A 17,621-nucleotide genomic window follows, 5' to 3' on the forward strand; every position below is an offset into this window, starting at 1 on the left:
TATATTGGGTGTCTTTGTGCCAGGCACTGTTTTGGGTCCTGGTGATGTAGTAGTGAACTATTAACATGATTATATGGTTTTTCTTTTTTTAAAATTATTTATTTATTTATATTAAGGTAACATTGACATACACTTAGGAAGGTTTCACAAGAAAAACAATGTGCTTATTACATTCACCATTATTATCGAGGCCCCCCTATACCCCATTGTAGTCACTATCCATCAGTGTGGTAAGATGCCATAGAGTTCCTATTTGTCTTCTCTGAGCTACACTGTCTTCCCCATGACCCCACACATAACATGTGCACCAAACATGATATGCCACAATCCCCTTCTCCCTCCCTCCCTGTCTGTCCTCCCCCACCCCTACCCTTTGGTAACCACTAGTCCCTTCTTGGAGTCTGTGAGTTGGCTGCTATTTTGTTCCTTCAGTTTTGCTTCGTTGTTATACTCCACAAATAAGGGAAATCATTTGATATTTGTCTTTCCCTGCCTGACTTATTTCACTGAGTATAATACCCTCCAGCTCCATCCATCTTGTAGCAAATGGTAGGATTTGTTTCTTTCTTATGGCTGGATAGTATTCCATTGTGTATATGTACCACATCTTCTTTATCCATTCATCTACTGATGGACACTTAGGTTGCTTCCATATCTTGGCTATTGTAAATAGTGCTGTGATAAATGTAGAAGTACATATGTCTTTTTGAATCTGTGATCCTGTTTTCTTAGGGTAAATTCCTAGGAGTGGGATTCCCAGGTCAAATGGTATTTCTATTTTTAGTTTTATGAGGAACCTCCATATTGCTTTCCACAATGATTGAACTAGTTTACATTCCCACCAGCAGTGTAGGAGGGTTCCCCTTTCTCCGCATCCTCACCAGCATTTGTTGTCCTAGTCTTTTCTATGTTGGCCATCCTAACTGGTGTGAGGTGATATCTCTTTGTGGTTTTAATTTGCATTTCCCTGATAATTAGTGATGTGGAGCATCTTTTCATGTGCCTGTTGGCCATTTGAATTTCTTCTTTGGAGAAGTGTCTTTTCATATCCTCTGCCCATTTTTTAATTGGGTTATTTGCTTTTTGGGTGTTGAGGTTTGTGAGTTCTTTATATATTTTGGATGTTAACCCCTTGTCAGATATGTCATTTACAAATATATTCTCCCATACTGTAGGATGCCTTTTTGTTCTGCTGATGGTATCCTTTGCTGTTCAGAAGCTTTTTAGCATGATGTAGTCCCATTTGCTCATTTTTGATTTTGTTTCCCTTGCCTGAGGAGATGCATTCAGGAAAAAGTTGTTCATGTTTATATTCAAGAGATTTTTGCCTATGTTTTCTTCTAAGAGTTTTATAGTTTCATGACTTACATTCAGGTCTTTGATCCATTTTGAATTTACTTTTGTGTATAGAGTTAGAAAATAAGCCAGTTTCATTCTCTTGCATGTAGCTGTCCAGTTTTGCCAATACCAGTTGTTGAAGAGGCTGTCATTTCCCCATTGTATATCCATGGCTCCTTTATCATATATTAATTGACCATATATGCTTGGGTTTGTATCTGGGCTCTCTAGTGTGTTCTATTGTTCTAGGGGTCTGTTCTTGTGGCAGTACCAAATTGTCTTGATTACTGTGGCTTTGTAGTAGAGCTTGACATTGGGGAGCGTAATTCCCCCTGCTTTATTCTTCCTTCTCAGAATTGCTTTGGCTATTCAGGGTCTCTTGTCATTCCATATCAATTTTAGAACTATTTGCTCTAGTTTGTTGAAGAATGTTGTTGGTATTTTGATAGGGATTGCACTGAATCTGTAGATTGCTTTAGGCAGGATGGCCATTTTGGCAATTTTAATTGTTCCTATCCATGAACACGGGATGTGTTTCCATTTATTGGTATCTTCTTTAATTTCTCTCATGCATGTCTTGTAGTTTTCAGAGTATAGGTCTTTCACTTCATTGGTTAGGTTTATTCCTAGGTATTTTATTGTTTTTTTTTTTTTTGAGAGGGCATCTCTCATATTTATTGATCAAATGGTTGTTAACAACAATAAAATTCTCTATAGGGGACTCAATACACAATCATTAATCAACCCCAAGCCTAATTCTCAACAGTCTCCAATCTTCTGAAGCATAACGAACAAGTTCTTACATGGTGAACAAGTTCTTACATAGTGAATAAGTTCTTACGTGGTGAACAGTGCAAGGGCAGTCATATCACAGAAACTTTCAGTTTTGATCACGCATCATGAACTATAAACAATCAAGTCAGATATGATTATTCATTTGATTTTTATACTTGATTTATATGTGAATCCCACATTTCTCCCTTATTATTATTATTATTATTATTATTTTAATAAAATGCTGAAGTGGTAGGTAGATGCAAGATAAAGGTAGAAAACATAATTTAGTGCTGTAAGAGGGCAAATGTAGGTGATTAGGTCTGTGCCTATAGACTAAGTATTAATCCAAGCTAGACAAGGGCAACAAAACATCCACGGATGCAGAAGATTTCTCTCAAAACGGGGTGTAAGGTTCTAAGCCTCACCTCTGTTGATCCGCAATTTCTCACCTGATGGCCCCCCTGCGACTGTGCCTGTCTTAGGTTGTTCCTCCCTTGAGGAATCTTACCCGTGTCTGGCTAACCAGTCATCTTCCGGGGCCATACAGGGAAATGTAAATTTGGTAAGTGAGAGAGAAGCAATATTCTTTGAAAAGGTTAGCTTTTCACTTCTTTGCAGATTTATGCCCTGTGGCTTCTATGCCCAGCATTTGTCTTGAGGTATCTTTACCACTTGGAAGAATTATGATACTTGGTAATTTTCGATATGAGGCACAAATTCTACTAAAGGGTTGTAATTAGGAAGGAAGAAGAAAAGCTATAGAAGTAGCAGATGGAAGAAAACATGGGAAGATTGATTATTTCTTTGACATGTCTTCTTGTAGAGTAACATAAGCATGTATAGGTTTTAACAAACTACTAATTAAATTGCATATACACATTAACATAATAGGAATACAGCTACATAACAAAAGCAGACCTACAATTACCAGCCATATCTAGAGAAACCAAGGAAACCAGTTAGGTACCCTAGGCATTTGTGAAAACTTATCAATGGTATGATGGATATTGTCTAACTGAATTTGAATAGTTTGAGAAAAATCAGGCAAATTAAAACAACCCATTCCTGGGAACTGTTCACATCCCATATGTTCTTTTAATAGTAGATAGTCTATAGTCACACGATTTTGGAGTAGGTATTTTATTCTTTTCAATGCAATTGTGAGTGGAATTGTTTTCCTGATTTCTCTTTCTGCTAGTTCATCATTAGTGTACAGGAATGCAACAGATTTCTGTGTATTAATTTTGTATCCTGCAACTTTGCTGAATTCAGATATTAGATCTAGTAGTTTTGGAGTGGATTCTTTAGGGTTTTTTATGTACAATACCATGTCATCTGCAAACAGTGACAGTTTAACTTCTGCCAATCTGGATGCCTTTTATTTTTTTGTGTTGTCTGATTGCCGTGGCTAGGACCTACAGTACTATGTTGAATAAAATTGAGGAGAGCAGGCATCCTTGTCTTGTTGCCAATCTTAAAGGAAAAGCTTTCAGCTTTTTGCTGTTAAGTATGATGTTGGCTGTGGGTTTGTCATATATGGCCTTTATTATGTTGAGGTACTTGCCCTCTATACCCATTTTGTTGAGAGTTTTTATCATGAATGGATGTTGAATTTTGTTGAATGCTCTTTCAGCATCTATGGAGATAATCATGTGGTTTTTGTCTTTCTTTTTGTTGATGTGGTGGATGATGTTGATGGATTTTCGAATGCTGTACCATCCTTGCATCCCTGGGATGAATCCCACTTGATCATGGTGTATGATCCTGTTGATGTATTTTTGAATTCGGTTTGCTAATATTTTGTTGAGTATTTTTGCATCTACGTTCTTCAGGGATATTGGTCTGTAATTTTCTTTTTTTTGTGGTGTCTTTGCCTGGTTTTTGTATTAGAGTGATGCTCGCCTTGTAGAATGAGTTTGGAAGTATTCCCTACTCTTCTATTTTTTGGAAAACTTTAAGTAGAATGGGTATTATATCTTCTCTGTATGTCTGATAAAATTCAGCAGTGATTCCATCTCGTCTGGGAGTTTTGTTCTTAGGTAGTTTTTTTATTACCAATTCAATTTTGTTGCTGATAATTGGTCAGTTCATATTTTCTGTTTCTTCCTTGGTCAGCCTTGGAAGGTTGTATTTTTCTAGAAAGTTGTCCTTGTTTAAGGTGTTTCTTGTTTAAATTGTTCACACAGTGAAATACATTACTAGATCTCAAAAGATTTCTTAGGTGAATCCTTTAATACATTGTGGATTCAAGTTCCTGGCATTTTGTTTAGAATCTTGACCCAATGGTGAATTGGTCTACTATTTTCCTTTTTGCTCCACCCCCTGTTCAGGTTTGATATCCTTTCTATGGTAGCCTCTTAAAATATGTTGAGAAGCTTTCTGGTATTTTCTTATGCCCTAGAGCAGTTTACACAACACCAGTATTATCTGTTTCTTGGGTTTTAGAGATCATGTGCAAGTTTTAACTTGCTCAGCCTGATACCTTTTTTAGGGGAAAAATCTTTTGACTATTTAAAAAATATCCTTTATAGTTATTGGCCTACTTGGGTTTCTCACCTCTTTTTTGCACTAATTTTAGCAGAGAAAATGAGTTAGTTTAGCTTAGATTTTTGAATGTCAAATTGGTGTATAAAAATTGAACCTATTGGCCTTTTGCCATTTCTAATAGTATTTATATGTGTACTCTTTCCCTTTTCCAATAAAGATTAGAATTGCCAGTTTTTTGTCTATTTTATAGGTGTTTAAAAAAAGCTATCTGGTGTGCTTTTATTGGTTAGTTTTATGGTACCCATCCTTCCCTGATATTAACCCTGGTCCTGGTCAGCAGCCTGCACCCTCTGCCATGCTGCTCATGCTCTTCAGAGGAAAGCTGTTACACTCCCAGCTCCTGGGTGGGGTGGCTCATTGGCTTGATGAAGTTAGCATAGTCCAGGGCCCTGGCTCTCTGACCCCTGTTGGGTTCTCCCAGCCAGCCTGAGGCGTGGTTCGAGGAGAGACATGCACTCTGCCTCTGAATGTGGGTAAGGAAGTAGGAGGATGTGAGCTGTTGGCAACCATTTTTCAACCAAGAGACTGACTCAGGGTGAAGCCACCACTACTGAAGAGAGGAGACAGAAATCTTAAGCCTCTTTGAGTGCAAGTTTCTCTTACTTAGGACCTTCTAAATGGTAACTAACTTTTGTTTTTAGTGATCAGATCTGCTTCTTCTTGCTCATTTTATTTTATGAAAGCTCTTTTAGCTTTAATAACTCCCACCTTCTACTTTCAGGGGATTTATTTTATTGTTCTTTTTCTAACTTCTTGAGTAGTATACTATAGTTCATTATTGACTTGTTTGGTTTCTAATATTTTCACTAAATTCCATAAAATTTACTTTGAGTCTCATAGGATTTACTATGTACTGACCTCACTGCCAATCATTGCTGTATTACTTTAATTTTATACTATATTTCTTATTTAATCCAAGAATTATACAGAAGGATGTTATTTAATTTCCTGATGGGTAGTTTGGGGGAGGCGGAGGGCCTTCTCCCTTTTCTCTATTAAAAATTATATCACAATATAGATTTAATTATTTCTGCATTTTAGAATTTATTGAGGTTTTATTTATGCTCAGCATTTGGTCAGTTTCTAGTAAATGTTTCATATATGTTTGAAATGAAAGTGGGTGTGTTTTGAAACAAAGTTCTAGGTATAACTGACTGCATCTGGCTTGTGTTACTTAAATCCTCTCAACACTTTGAATATTTTATGTCTATCTAAGCCATTGATTTCTGAGAGGTTTACCACAAGAACTAAGACTGTCTATTTCTTCTTGCAGTTCTAACATTTCTTGCTTTGTCTCAAAGCTGTGTTATTAGGAGTGCAAGGTTCATACACCTTTTGTCCTATTTATTATTTGTCTTTTTAAAAATTCAGATTATAGACTTCATTCCTAATTCTGCTTTTTGAATTGATTAGGGTATAATTTTATATTTTGTACATGTTTTTTACAGATTTTCCTTTATTTTGTGCCATTGATAGTTTCTTGCTTTTAGCATTTAATTCATTTCTTTTCATTCTTTGTTATTCAATAAATACCTGTAGGGTTATGAATTTGCCTTGAACACACCCAAAAAACTTTTAAAATTCATTGCTCTAATTATTAGTGTTTTCTAAATAGTTTATGGAATATTTTTATTTCCTCAAAATGAGCCCAACTCTGCCCTAGGTTTTATTTTCAATAATTTCAAATCATTTGGTTTATTTCACATATTCTTTCATTATTAAATGCTTGTTTTATTGGATCATGGTAAAAAATGTGGCCCAAAGTAGTTCAGCTTTTAAGGAGGACATTGTGGTTTTCCTAGTAGTCTAGCATGCAGTTAATTTTTGTAGAGATTCCATCCCTCAAAGACAGAGGTGGAGAAGAAAAACTCCCTCTAAAAGTGAGGTTTTTCAGTTTCTCATGTATTGCTAATTGATTTTGTTACATATGTTTGATACGTTATTGATGAACTGAACACTGTGTTGTTACGTAGCATGATTCTGTGTTCCATGTAGATTGACATTGCCATTTCTATTTTTGTTTGCATATACTTAATATATTTTTGCCCATCATTTTACTTTCAACTGCTTCGTGTCGCTTGGTTTTAGCATAGCATGTGGTTTCTAAAATAGCATGTGGGTGGATATTTTTTTCTACCCAGTATAAGAATCTTTGACTTTCAAAAGTAGAGTTTTTTGTGTGTTCACGTCGGTGGTGATAAGGGATATGCTTGGTCTTTATTCAGTTATCTTGTTTTGTCTTACTGGATTGATTGTTTCCTCCAAAGCGTTGTTTTCCACAAAGGCAGAAGAGTAGATAGGGTTTTTCTTCTCTAGATTTTCTTTTCTCTCGCTTTCCCTCTTTTCCCCTAGAGGAAATGTGATTGCAGAGACAATCACTTCTTTGGTTTCTACCATGTATCCCTAAAAATAGTTTATTTTGCCTATTTTTGCATTTCATCCAGTAAGTACCTTTTTGAGTCTGACTCCTTCACTAAATACTATATTTAAGTATTTAAGGGAGTACCATGTCGTTATGTGTCACAGTCCATTCTCATTGCTGTTGAGTGTTTTGTGCATCCCTCCTGCTGTTGATGGCAGTTGGGTGGCTTCCAGCTGGGGCTCTGCCCACCAGTGCCGCTGTGAGCCGTAGTGCTTGCATATGGGCCATGGCTGTTTCTAGGGCACACAGCCGGAGGAACTGCAGTCTGTGGGGCAGGCACCTTTCCTGATTTACTAAATGATTTTGAAGTTTTCCACAGCGGTGGCCCCAGTCCATCTACCTCAGCAGTGCGTCAGCACCTCGTGACCCCATATCCTTGACAGCACTGGTGACAGGGTGGAGCGTGGCATCCTTGGGGAAGGGACCTCAGTGGAGTGATGTGGAGGGGTCCTAAAATGTCATCTCTTCTGCTGATTCATGAAGACCCAGGCCTGCAAGCTGCTACCTCCCAGGAAGGCACCTTCCCAGGCCAAAACCACTGGCCTCTACCCAGAAGCTGTTCTCTTGAGAATGCAGAGCCTGTGGGAAAAGGGAAAGTTCGTTTTCCACTCCATCACACACAGCCGGAAGTAGCCTCCAACTGGTCAGTGTCTCAGGACCCAGACTCCCAGGGAGCCGTCGGAAAGGCTTCATAGAGGAGATGGGGCTGGCCTCTGGGGGCCGCAAGCCAGGTACCTGGTGCTGTCACAGGTTCAGGGCGGGACATACCAGGGCACCGCCAAGGCCAATGCTGGGCCCAGGAGGCACTGTCACGGGCTAGACACTAGGTGGTCTCACAGTCTTGGGGCTAGGCATGGGGGGCACCATTCCAGGGAGGTGCCTGGAAGCCTTGCCATGCCGCACTGTCACTCAGCACCCTGCTGCTCTACCCCGAATGAGCAGACTGTGGGTTCTAGACTTCTCACACAGTGGAGGTGCCCTGCCCTACCCTGCCCTCACATCCCATTATAAGGCCAAGTGAGGCCTGGGAAGCTGCTTGCCACGGCATGTGGGCTGAGGGATCTTCAGGGCCTTGCAACTCCCTTTGCGTCTGCCAGGCTTGAGAGTCACCTCTATATTGAAGGTAGGGGATCGGGGGCATGGGAGAAAGGCAGGAGGGGTCTGGGTGCCTGGGTGCCTATGCCAGCTATCCTCATGCATGAAGGGCCTCCATTTGTCCATATCATGCTGGCCACATCCTCACCAGAGTGCACTGTGTGCCAAGCCTGGGCACCCGGACTTGTCCAGGAATTCCAGTGCGCAGGGCGACCAGGAACACAAGAGAAGAACCTTACTAAAACTTGGGGAACAAACTAACATCCGTGGAACAAATGAGCTTGCTTGGGAGGTGCCATCTGGGAGAACTTGTGTGACAGTGTGACATGTGAGAGGCCGCTCACCCTGCACGAGGCCCTGTTGAACACCCTGTGAGGCTTTAAGACCATATAGGAAACCAAGGCCCAGAGAACCTAAACGGGGCTTATAGAATCAGGATTCAATACCAGGTTTCAGTAGACTATTTGGGGGTGTAAGGTTTGGGAGCCCATGTGACAGTCTCCCAACTCCAACCCTAACTGACCACTTGTAATCTTGTGGTGGCAGCCCTGGCTCAGGTCACCTGCCAAGCTGCACATTCTGCCTTTTGGTAGAAAACATGGTGTTTTGTCTTCTTCCCGGAGAGTCCTATTGAGTGAGTGAGTGGGGTGTCCTATTCTGCGCTGCCCCCAGGCATCTGTGTTGTGTTGTGAGGATTCCTGCTGCTCCACACAGCTGGCTGCAGTGCCTATGGTGATGGTGGGGAGGAGCTGGACCTCACAGGAACAGAGGTCGTGAGCCAAGACATGTCATTCTGTCACCACTTGTGAGTGTGGGCAGTGACATCAAAGTGTGGCCTGTCAGCCCGAGTCCTCTGACTCTGTGACTCCAAGAAGGGTAGAGGTGGTCTGCAGTGGGATCTGCTTGAGTCTCTGCATGTCTCCCTCTGCGTATGGATGGCGATGCTGTGCCTATGCCAGGGTTGGTGTGCAACACCTCATGCCCCTAAACAATCCATTGTGGCTCCTCTCCTCTGATTCGGCTGCTGTACTTGGGGCTGGCATCTCCTGGCATCTCTTTGTGCTGAAAATCCTGTGCATGGTTTTGGGAGAGGGGGTTAGAGTCAACACTGACCTGGATGTGAGTTCTGAGGAGGTGCTCCCCAAGACTGGGGAACCCACTGAGAGCGTGGCACAAAGAGGCTGACCCTAGAACAGTTACTCTTTAAGTAGTTTAGTCCATTCTGCAGGACCCTTGCTCCACGAGGCCTCAGCTTTGTGGAGGGAAAGGGAAAGCCCCTGGAAACCCTCCCTTCCTCCCAAGTTGAAACAGCCTGAACTGGGGCAAGCTGTAACCCCAAACAAAAAAGTAGCTGCAGCATATGAGATGGGCCTGAAATGGGGCTCCCTCATGGCGGAGATGGGAAACAGGACAGCGAACCATTGGACAGGCACATGGGCAAGAACGGAGCAGTGAGAGGGCAAGGCAAGAAAATCTCCATGGGGGTGGGGGGGCTTGCTCAGGTGCCTGCGGGTCCCTGGGGATGACACCAGCGGAGCGTCAAGGTGTCCGGCCACCTACCTCTGACCATACCAGGAACCTTGTGACACGTGGAATGAGGCCAACATCAGTGGTTTGTGGCACTGAGGAATTTCTAAGAGGCAGGGCCCAGTGGATGTTTCTGTTACTATATATGGGTCATCAAAGATTGGCCTTGTCTGTTTACTGTTGTACCCCCTCCACCACCCCACGGATGCCCCACCCCACCGAGCAAGAACAAGACTTGGTTACTGCTGCTAAGTTCCTGAAGCTCTGCTTGGCATTGCACATTGAGCCTCTAAGGGACACAGACTTTCTGGAACCATGCTGGCTGCTGATGGTGTAAACACATGTCCAGCACTGTCTCTATGAGGAGGTCCACCACTGCATGGTATAGCTTGTTGACCAGCCCAAATCTCACAGTGGCTATACATAAGAAAACTTTGTCCTTAATCTTGGTCTCCAACCTTTGCTGTTGAATCTCTCCCTTTCCTGTCCTCAGTGACTTAGTTACTAAGAACCAGTCCACAATGGTCCAGTTCAGGACCTCAATCTCCTATCCAGCTCAATGCACCCCTCCCACCCCTGCTGTTGGCCCAGTGAGGAAGGAGGGAACTCACCAGCATCCCTGCTCACTTCCCTGTAGGGTCACGGAGAGCACAGCCACAGCAGGGTGGGGAGCGAGGGGCAGGGGAAGGCAGGCCCTGGAGTGGTACGATGCGATAGCACATCCATTCCTGTCTGGCTACAACTGACCAGCAACCCTGCTCACTGTGCCCCACCACTTAGCCTTGACTGTCAACTCACCCCTCTGGTGATTCTCTCTCTTCCAGGCCCCCAGCCATGTGCTTGTGTAAACAATGGGGTAGGAATGAGGCCTGGGCTGATATGGCCTGTAACGAGCCCTGGAAGGGTGTCTGGTCCCCCTTATTTGGGGCTCTCTGCAATGTGAGCACCTGCTGCCTCTGGGCCTCTGTTTTCCATTTTTGCGGTGGTGGAAAAGCCCCTCTTCATACTTGCATGTGGCAGTGGCTGCTTGTGACGGCTGGCAGGTGGCTTTCTCTGCCTCAGCAGTCTGCTGTGTATAGAGTCTTGGGGCCTCCCTTTGCTGCCTGAGAGTCTGCACGGAGCTGGCACAAGCCCCTCTCTCCTTTTTCCTCAGAGCCCTGGTTCCGGGGGGCCTGTGGTCAAACCAACATCTTCTGCAAGATAGTGAAGGGGAAGCTGGTGGAGGTAGGCAAGGGCCACGGCAGGTGAGCATCCTGCTCCTGGGCATGTACATCTGCAGCAGCTCCCTTATCCATTGCCAGGGGATCCTCACAGCTGCACTCTGCTTACAGAGGTCAGTCAGGGTGGCCAGCTGGCTCCACGGCCTTGGCTTTCTGACCTGGTGGGGGGGGCCCTGGCAAATCTGGGGGTCTGAGAGCATGGGCCTGGCTGGGTGGCCCTGTGCTCAGCCTGTGTCTCTCCAATGACTTACAGCCTCACTGCTGGCGATCTGCCTCTTATTCATGGCTTTGCAGATTCAAGGACCCCAAAATGTACACTGTGAGGGTGGGAGTCCAGCGCCTCCCAGAAAACAGCACTCATCTCCTGCTCACTTGTGTCGTGATTCATGAGGATTTCAACAACCTCATCTCCCATGACATTGCCCTCCCCAAGCTCAGGGAACTCATCCCCTCGTTCCCCCTCATCCAGCCTGTCTGCCTACCCAACGCCAGATTCAAGTGATGGGGTGGGGACACACAGATTCTAAAGGTGAGTCAAGGCAGACAGAGGTCCCAAGACACCTGTCTCTTCAGAACACAGCTTCACCATGTCCTTGTTCATTCATGTCTTGCTTCACTCATTCACTCCTGTGAACATTTCCTGGCAGCGACGTGTGCTGCACAGTCCTGACTTCCGGGCGCAGGAAGAAGTGACAGTGCTTTAGGTAAAAGACACATGTGGCCTGCATGGACCTCAGCTCCCAAAATAAAGTTAAATCCAATGCCAAGCTCTCACCTTACACCATGGCATGAAATGAATCTTGGCTATTAATGGGGTTCCCTGTCTGCAGGTGGCACAAGGGCCATGGCCTCAAGAGGAACTGAGACACTGGGCAGCAGTCATAAACACTGTTACCTTGAGGCACCAGTAATTCCTGGAGGTCTGGCCCCAGTTGTTCCCAGGTCTAGGAGCCTTTGTGGGGACCTGCCTTCTAGAGGGTGGCGATTCTGGATCTAGGGTCATACCACCTTGCCAGGTGGCTGTGGAACAGTGCTCAGCTCCTCACCCTTATGGAAGCCGAATGTTTGGAGTAATATCACCTGGTCCTCATGCAGTGCCTTGAAGTTACTCTGAGCCCCTGGGGAGAATTTTGTCTTTCTAATGAGCTTGGGCTTTTGCAAAAGTCAAGCTGTGAGCTGGGGCCTTTGTAAACCTTCCCAAGAAATGGCCCTGCCATTTGGTGAATCTGGACAACTCGAAAATGGAGAGAGCTAGGGCTGAAGGATGATGAAGCAGGCTCTCTCTCTCTCTCTTCAGTGACCCCAAAGCTCCCCAAAAGTCATTAGGAGGTGGCTGTGAAGATTGTAAATAATGATATCTGCAATCATCAGTACCAGTTCCTTTTCTTGAAGGGCCAGAAGAGTTTCATTGGGAACAACATGCTATGTGCCAACTCACAAAGGGGCGTAGACACTTGTCAGGTGCGAAGTGCATGCACATGGCAGAGAGGGGGCTTCCTAGGGGTATGTTTTCCTTTTCACATGGCACTGGGAGACTTTATAAAAAGCTCCTTTCTGCTGGCTTCCAGTTTCCCCGTCTGTAAAACGTGAAATACTCTGGGCTCCTGTCCACAATTATGGTAGTAACAGCAGTACCTGTCAGGTTGCTTGAACACTTTCAACATGGACATCAGTTACGTGCCCAGATGTGGGTCAGGTGCCGGCAGAATCCATTTTGCATAAATAGTATCATTCTGAAAGCATGCATTTGCCCCTTTTACCTTCTGTTCAACATTGCTTTTGAGATTTATCCATACTGATACATGCATCTCCAATTCATTAATCAGCAGCTCTGTACAAATTCTGTTTTGTGACTATGACACAACTTATCCATTCTCATGTTTATAAACATTGAAATAGTTGCCAGTTTCTTCATCTCACAAACTCTGCTCCTCTGAATATTCTCATATATATCTCCCTATTTACATGTTCCAGAATTTCTCGACAGGAGGCATCCTTCAAGGAGCTTGTGGGTCTTAGGCTGTGCTTATCATCTTTAATAATCATTGCCAAATTGTTTTCCAAAGTGATTGTATTAATCTTTATCTTACGCAGTGTTTGAGAATTCCATTGCTCCATATCCTTGCCACTTTTTGGATATTGCCATACTGTATAAAATGTTTTCCATTCTGATAGATGAGAAATAGAGAACTAGTACCCCTTCGTGGTTGCCACGTGCACATCTCCAGTTACTTGTTCATTTGTGCCTCTTTGCACATGTTCATTCATCATTTGTGATTCTTCTGTGAATCACTTACTCAGATAATTTGCATTTATTCTATTGTTTGCCTCTTTCTTATTATACTTGTCATATTTTGGATAGCGATTCTAGGTTCACTGTGTATACTGCAAATATCTTCTCCCAGTTTTTGATTTATCTTTTCACTTTGTTTATACTGTCCTTTGCTGACCAGCAATTTACAATTTATTTTAGTCAAACAAAGATCCATGTTTTCCTTTCTGGTTTATGCTTTTTGTGTCTTGTTAAGCATTCCTTTTCTTAAGGTCATAAAGATAATTTCCTTTATTTTTTTCCTGAAAGTTTGGAAATTCTGGTTTCCACATCTAGGTCCTAAATCCACATGCACTCACATTGTGAATGGTATAAGATAGGGGGCTATTTTTACTTATTGCCCCAAATGGACTACCAGTTGTCCTAGTGCCATTCATTGAAAAAAAACATTTACTATACTGACTGTCTCTACTTAATCAGATTTCTATATACACAGGGTTAACTTCTTGAGTTGGACACCTAGATAATTTATTTTTGGTCTTTTCTAATACAAATATTTAAGGCTATAAATTTCCCTCTGAATACTGCTTTGGCTTAATGCCACATTTTAATATATAGCATGTTTATTGTCACTGTTCTAAATATTTTATATAATTCCCATTTGTATTTCATTTTGACCCATATCTTATATAAAAATGTCTTTTTGCATTTCTAAGTGCATATTTGCTTGTTTGTTTTTGTTATTGATTTCTACCTCAATTTTCCTGGGAGTCATAAAATGAGCTGGTATCTACAGTGATAGCAGTTATATGGAATATGTTGAGACTTATTTGGCATCCTGGTATATAGTTAAACATTTTAATGTTTATTTCATTATTTTCTATTTCTATTAATTTTTCTTCTGCTTCCCTTGGACTTTATTTGGTTTTGTTTTTCTGTCTTCTTGAGCAAAAATATTTACACTTTTTCCATTTGTGTTTGAAGTATTTAAAAATACTCTGTTAAATTTTGTACTGTTGTTATTCCATTATCACTAGCTTATTTTAAAATATTATGCTTTGTGATTTGGAAGGAAATGCACACATTTCCTTAAAAATAACAGTACATAAATGCACAAATTAGAAAATGGGACTTTCCTGTAATCAACTAACCTAGAAATTTCTACTCTATGTTGTTTAGATTATATTTTAATACTTCTTTTTGTACATATATAAAACTCTAAATAAGTTTTAGGGATTTTTTTTATGGTTTCTATTTTTAACAAAAATTACAATATAATTTTATTCTCCAAGCTTTTTATTTTTGTTTGAAATACATCTTGGGTTACTTTTTATGTCGGTACATGTAACTATATTCCATTCTCCTTAAGTACTGAATAATAATTCTCTCATATGGCTGTGTCATAATCTATTTAGCCATTCTCCTACTGATAGACATTGAACTCATTTCAATATTTTTCTACGTCAGAGTACAAATCTGTGCTCATATCTTTGCACATTTCTTCAAGTATTTCTTTAGAATAAATGTTTAGGAATCTAATTACAAGATCAGTTGTACTCACATTAAAAATATTAATAAATATTGACAAATTAGCCTTCACAAATATTTGATCCATTTAATACCAACAATATATGAGTGCCCTTTCCCCCACATCATCACCAGCACTGGGCATTATTTTTACTTTTAACTTTTGTCCTTTTAGTAGACTAAAACTTTTATATTTGCTTTAATTTCATGAAATAGAGCAATTTTGTAAATTGTGAAACAGGATATTAATAAGTTTCAAGGAAAGTATCAAAATACACTAGGTGTCAGGATTCAGAGAGTTGTGTGACTGACATCCCTTACATGTGTATATCAAAGGGTCAAGAGGGTGGAGTGGGAGGTGACTTTGTGAGGAGGATTTCTCCAGAGAGAGCTGCTGCTGTGTTCTCACCTTTCCCTGTATAAGAGGGTAGTAGGTATCTGTCCCACACTTCAAGTCTCCTGGGAAGGGTTTCAACACTCATACAGTGTTATGTTTGCCCCAGAAGCCAGGAGAGAGTCAGCTCTCCCCAAGGCCCAGAGGGCAGGAAGTGCCCAGGGGGTGCATTGATTCCACTGCTTCCTCACACCCCTCCTGCTTTAACCTTGGCATCTTCAGAAGACAGGTCAGCAAAATGGGGTAGGGAGAGCAGGAGCTGAAGGGAGAAAAGGAGAGAACAGGCTTGGCTTCCTCCTTTCCAGGCCTCCTGCTTCTGCCAAAAGCTCTAGATAGCAGTGGGGAGAAGTTTTATTTTAAATCAAGTCTAGCATGGTGATTATTGTGTGGAAATGGATATTCTGATTTTTGAACTGAGATGTTTATGTGATTACATTAATCACATTAATGTAACTACATTAATCACAGTGAGCAAAATGTTCTCGTTCTGCCCAAGTTTTTCCCCATGTTGGGGATAGAACTCAACTTCTAAATAAATCTTAAAGGGACCAAGGGAATCCAAATCGAATGCTTGCTGTGTTCAGTGTATCACATACATTTTTTCCCTGTCCTTTGTCCATGTTTCTCTATTAAACTACTTTTGTTTTTCATTGAATTGTAAAAACTCTGGATATTATATACTGTAGTAATTAGTGGTAAAGGAGCATCATGTCTTTTTCAGCCTAATTTAAAATGGTTCATATATGTATGTGTGTGTGTATGCATGTTCATATACATGTGTGTATGCACACACATATATTTATATGTATATATACATATTGGAGAGAGAGAATAATACAAATATTGTAAACCATTAACAACTAGTGGATCTGGGTATAAAAACATTATGTCTGCAACTTTTCTGTGAGTCTCAAATTATTTCTGACTAGAAAGTTACCAAAAAACTTTAGGAATCAGGAGTTTTAATCCTTTGTAGAATGTTTTATAATATTTTACCTTATTTGTCCATATTTATCTTTTTTTGGTATGGATATTTTGTTAAATTATTTTAAAAATTTTGTGTTCATGTTTATCATTACTTCCCTTGATGATTGTAATTTTTGTGCTATGTTTAGACAGCTTTCCCATTCTAATTATGAAATTATTTACTCATACATGTTCTTAAAATATTCCTTAATATTTTAATTTTGTTTCATCTGGAAGGTTGAGAGAGGGAATCAATTTTATCTTTCTCCAAATGTAGCCAGTTCTGTAAAACATCTTTCATTGAGTACTTATATATTTTTGGCAATGAATTGGAAATGCCCTCTCTTATATTCTACATTCCCATCTTACTTTGATCTCTTTCTGCCTTTTGCAGTCTCATTTCTATGCCAACACCACTCTTCTTAAATTACTGTAGCTTTATAATTCTTTTTTGGATGTGGTAAAGCAAGTCCTCCTGCATTATTTTTCTTTTAAAGAATTTGACTCTTTCCCCATGTTCATTTTAATTGAACAATCTTAGTATAATGTCAAAAAGAAAATTGTGGCAATTTTGGTGGAAATTAATAGGTTAATTTAGGGAAAAGACTCTTTTCATTTTGCTCTATTTCTTTATGTCCCTAAGGCAGGAGTTTATAAGTTTCTCCATTTAATTATTGCTTCTTAAGTTTATTCCTAGATGTTTTATATTATATCTCTGTTTTGAGCAGTATGTTTTCTTTCATTGCATTTTCTGTTTGAATTAAATATGAATTTTTAAAATTTACTTTGTAATAAGCAACCTCCCTGGATCTAGCTGATGTTCTTTAATTTGGTAGGTAATTGTAGACATTGTTTGTTTTAGGTCTGTCTTTTATAAACAGCATAAGGCTGGATGCTATGTTTTTCAACACATCTGTGAGACTGTCCTTTAATCCATTTACCAAGAAAAAATGTTTCTTTTTGTTCCCCTGCCTTAGGTTTTATTTTTCCTCCACTTTTCTTCTATAATGGTTCAGAAGCTGTTGCATCTCAATTTTCTTCTGCTACTGGTCACCTTTTGTTTTCCACACACATATTTAAACTTGAATTAAGTTTAAATATGAGTTAGTCAATGTCAATAGCTTCTTCCTTAGTGGGATGAGACCTTCATTTCCACTTTCTTCATTTCCATTCCTCAGATTCACCCTTTTGTTGAAAACCTCTGGGTGCCCAGTTTACTATTTATCTACTTTTAGCTCTCTTGGGCTTCTGTAGATCTACATTCCTATGAGCCACAATTACTAGTAACTTTATTTCCATGATTTGTATTTTTTTTCTATTTGCCCCATATAATCTGCATCCATTAAAAAAATTTTTTGGTATCATTAATGTACAATTACATGAACAACATTATGGTTACTAGACTCCCCCCATTATCAAGTCCCCACCACATACCCCATTGCAGTCACTGTCCATCAGTGTAGTAAGATGCTATACTGTCACAACTTGTCTTCTCTGTGCTATACTGCCTTCCTTGTGACCCCCCTCCACATTATG

The 17,621-nt window shown here is 40.8% G+C and overlaps 1 protein-coding gene across 1 annotated transcript in view; it reads left to right on the forward strand.

Moving 5' to 3' along the window:
- Positions 1-7,784: 7,784 nt before the first annotated feature.
- The window catches only part of LOC118908213 (serine protease 46-like), a 104,096-nt gene continuing 94,259 nt past the window's right edge, over positions 7,785-17,621 (forward strand). Inside the window, 6 exon segments of the mRNA XM_036877321.2 lie at positions 7,785-7,815; positions 8,097-8,207; positions 10,860-10,937; positions 10,940-11,039; positions 11,221-11,413; positions 12,253-12,387. Coding sequence (XP_036733216.2) covers positions 7,785-7,815; positions 8,097-8,207; positions 10,860-10,937; positions 10,940-11,039; positions 11,221-11,413; positions 12,253-12,387 — 648 coding nt within the window.

Source organism: Manis pentadactyla, chromosome 1 (genome assembly GCF_030020395.1).
Source record: "Manis pentadactyla isolate mManPen7 chromosome 1, mManPen7.hap1, whole genome shotgun sequence".
NCBI classification, from domain to species: domain Eukaryota; kingdom Metazoa; phylum Chordata; class Mammalia; order Pholidota; family Manidae; genus Manis; species Manis pentadactyla.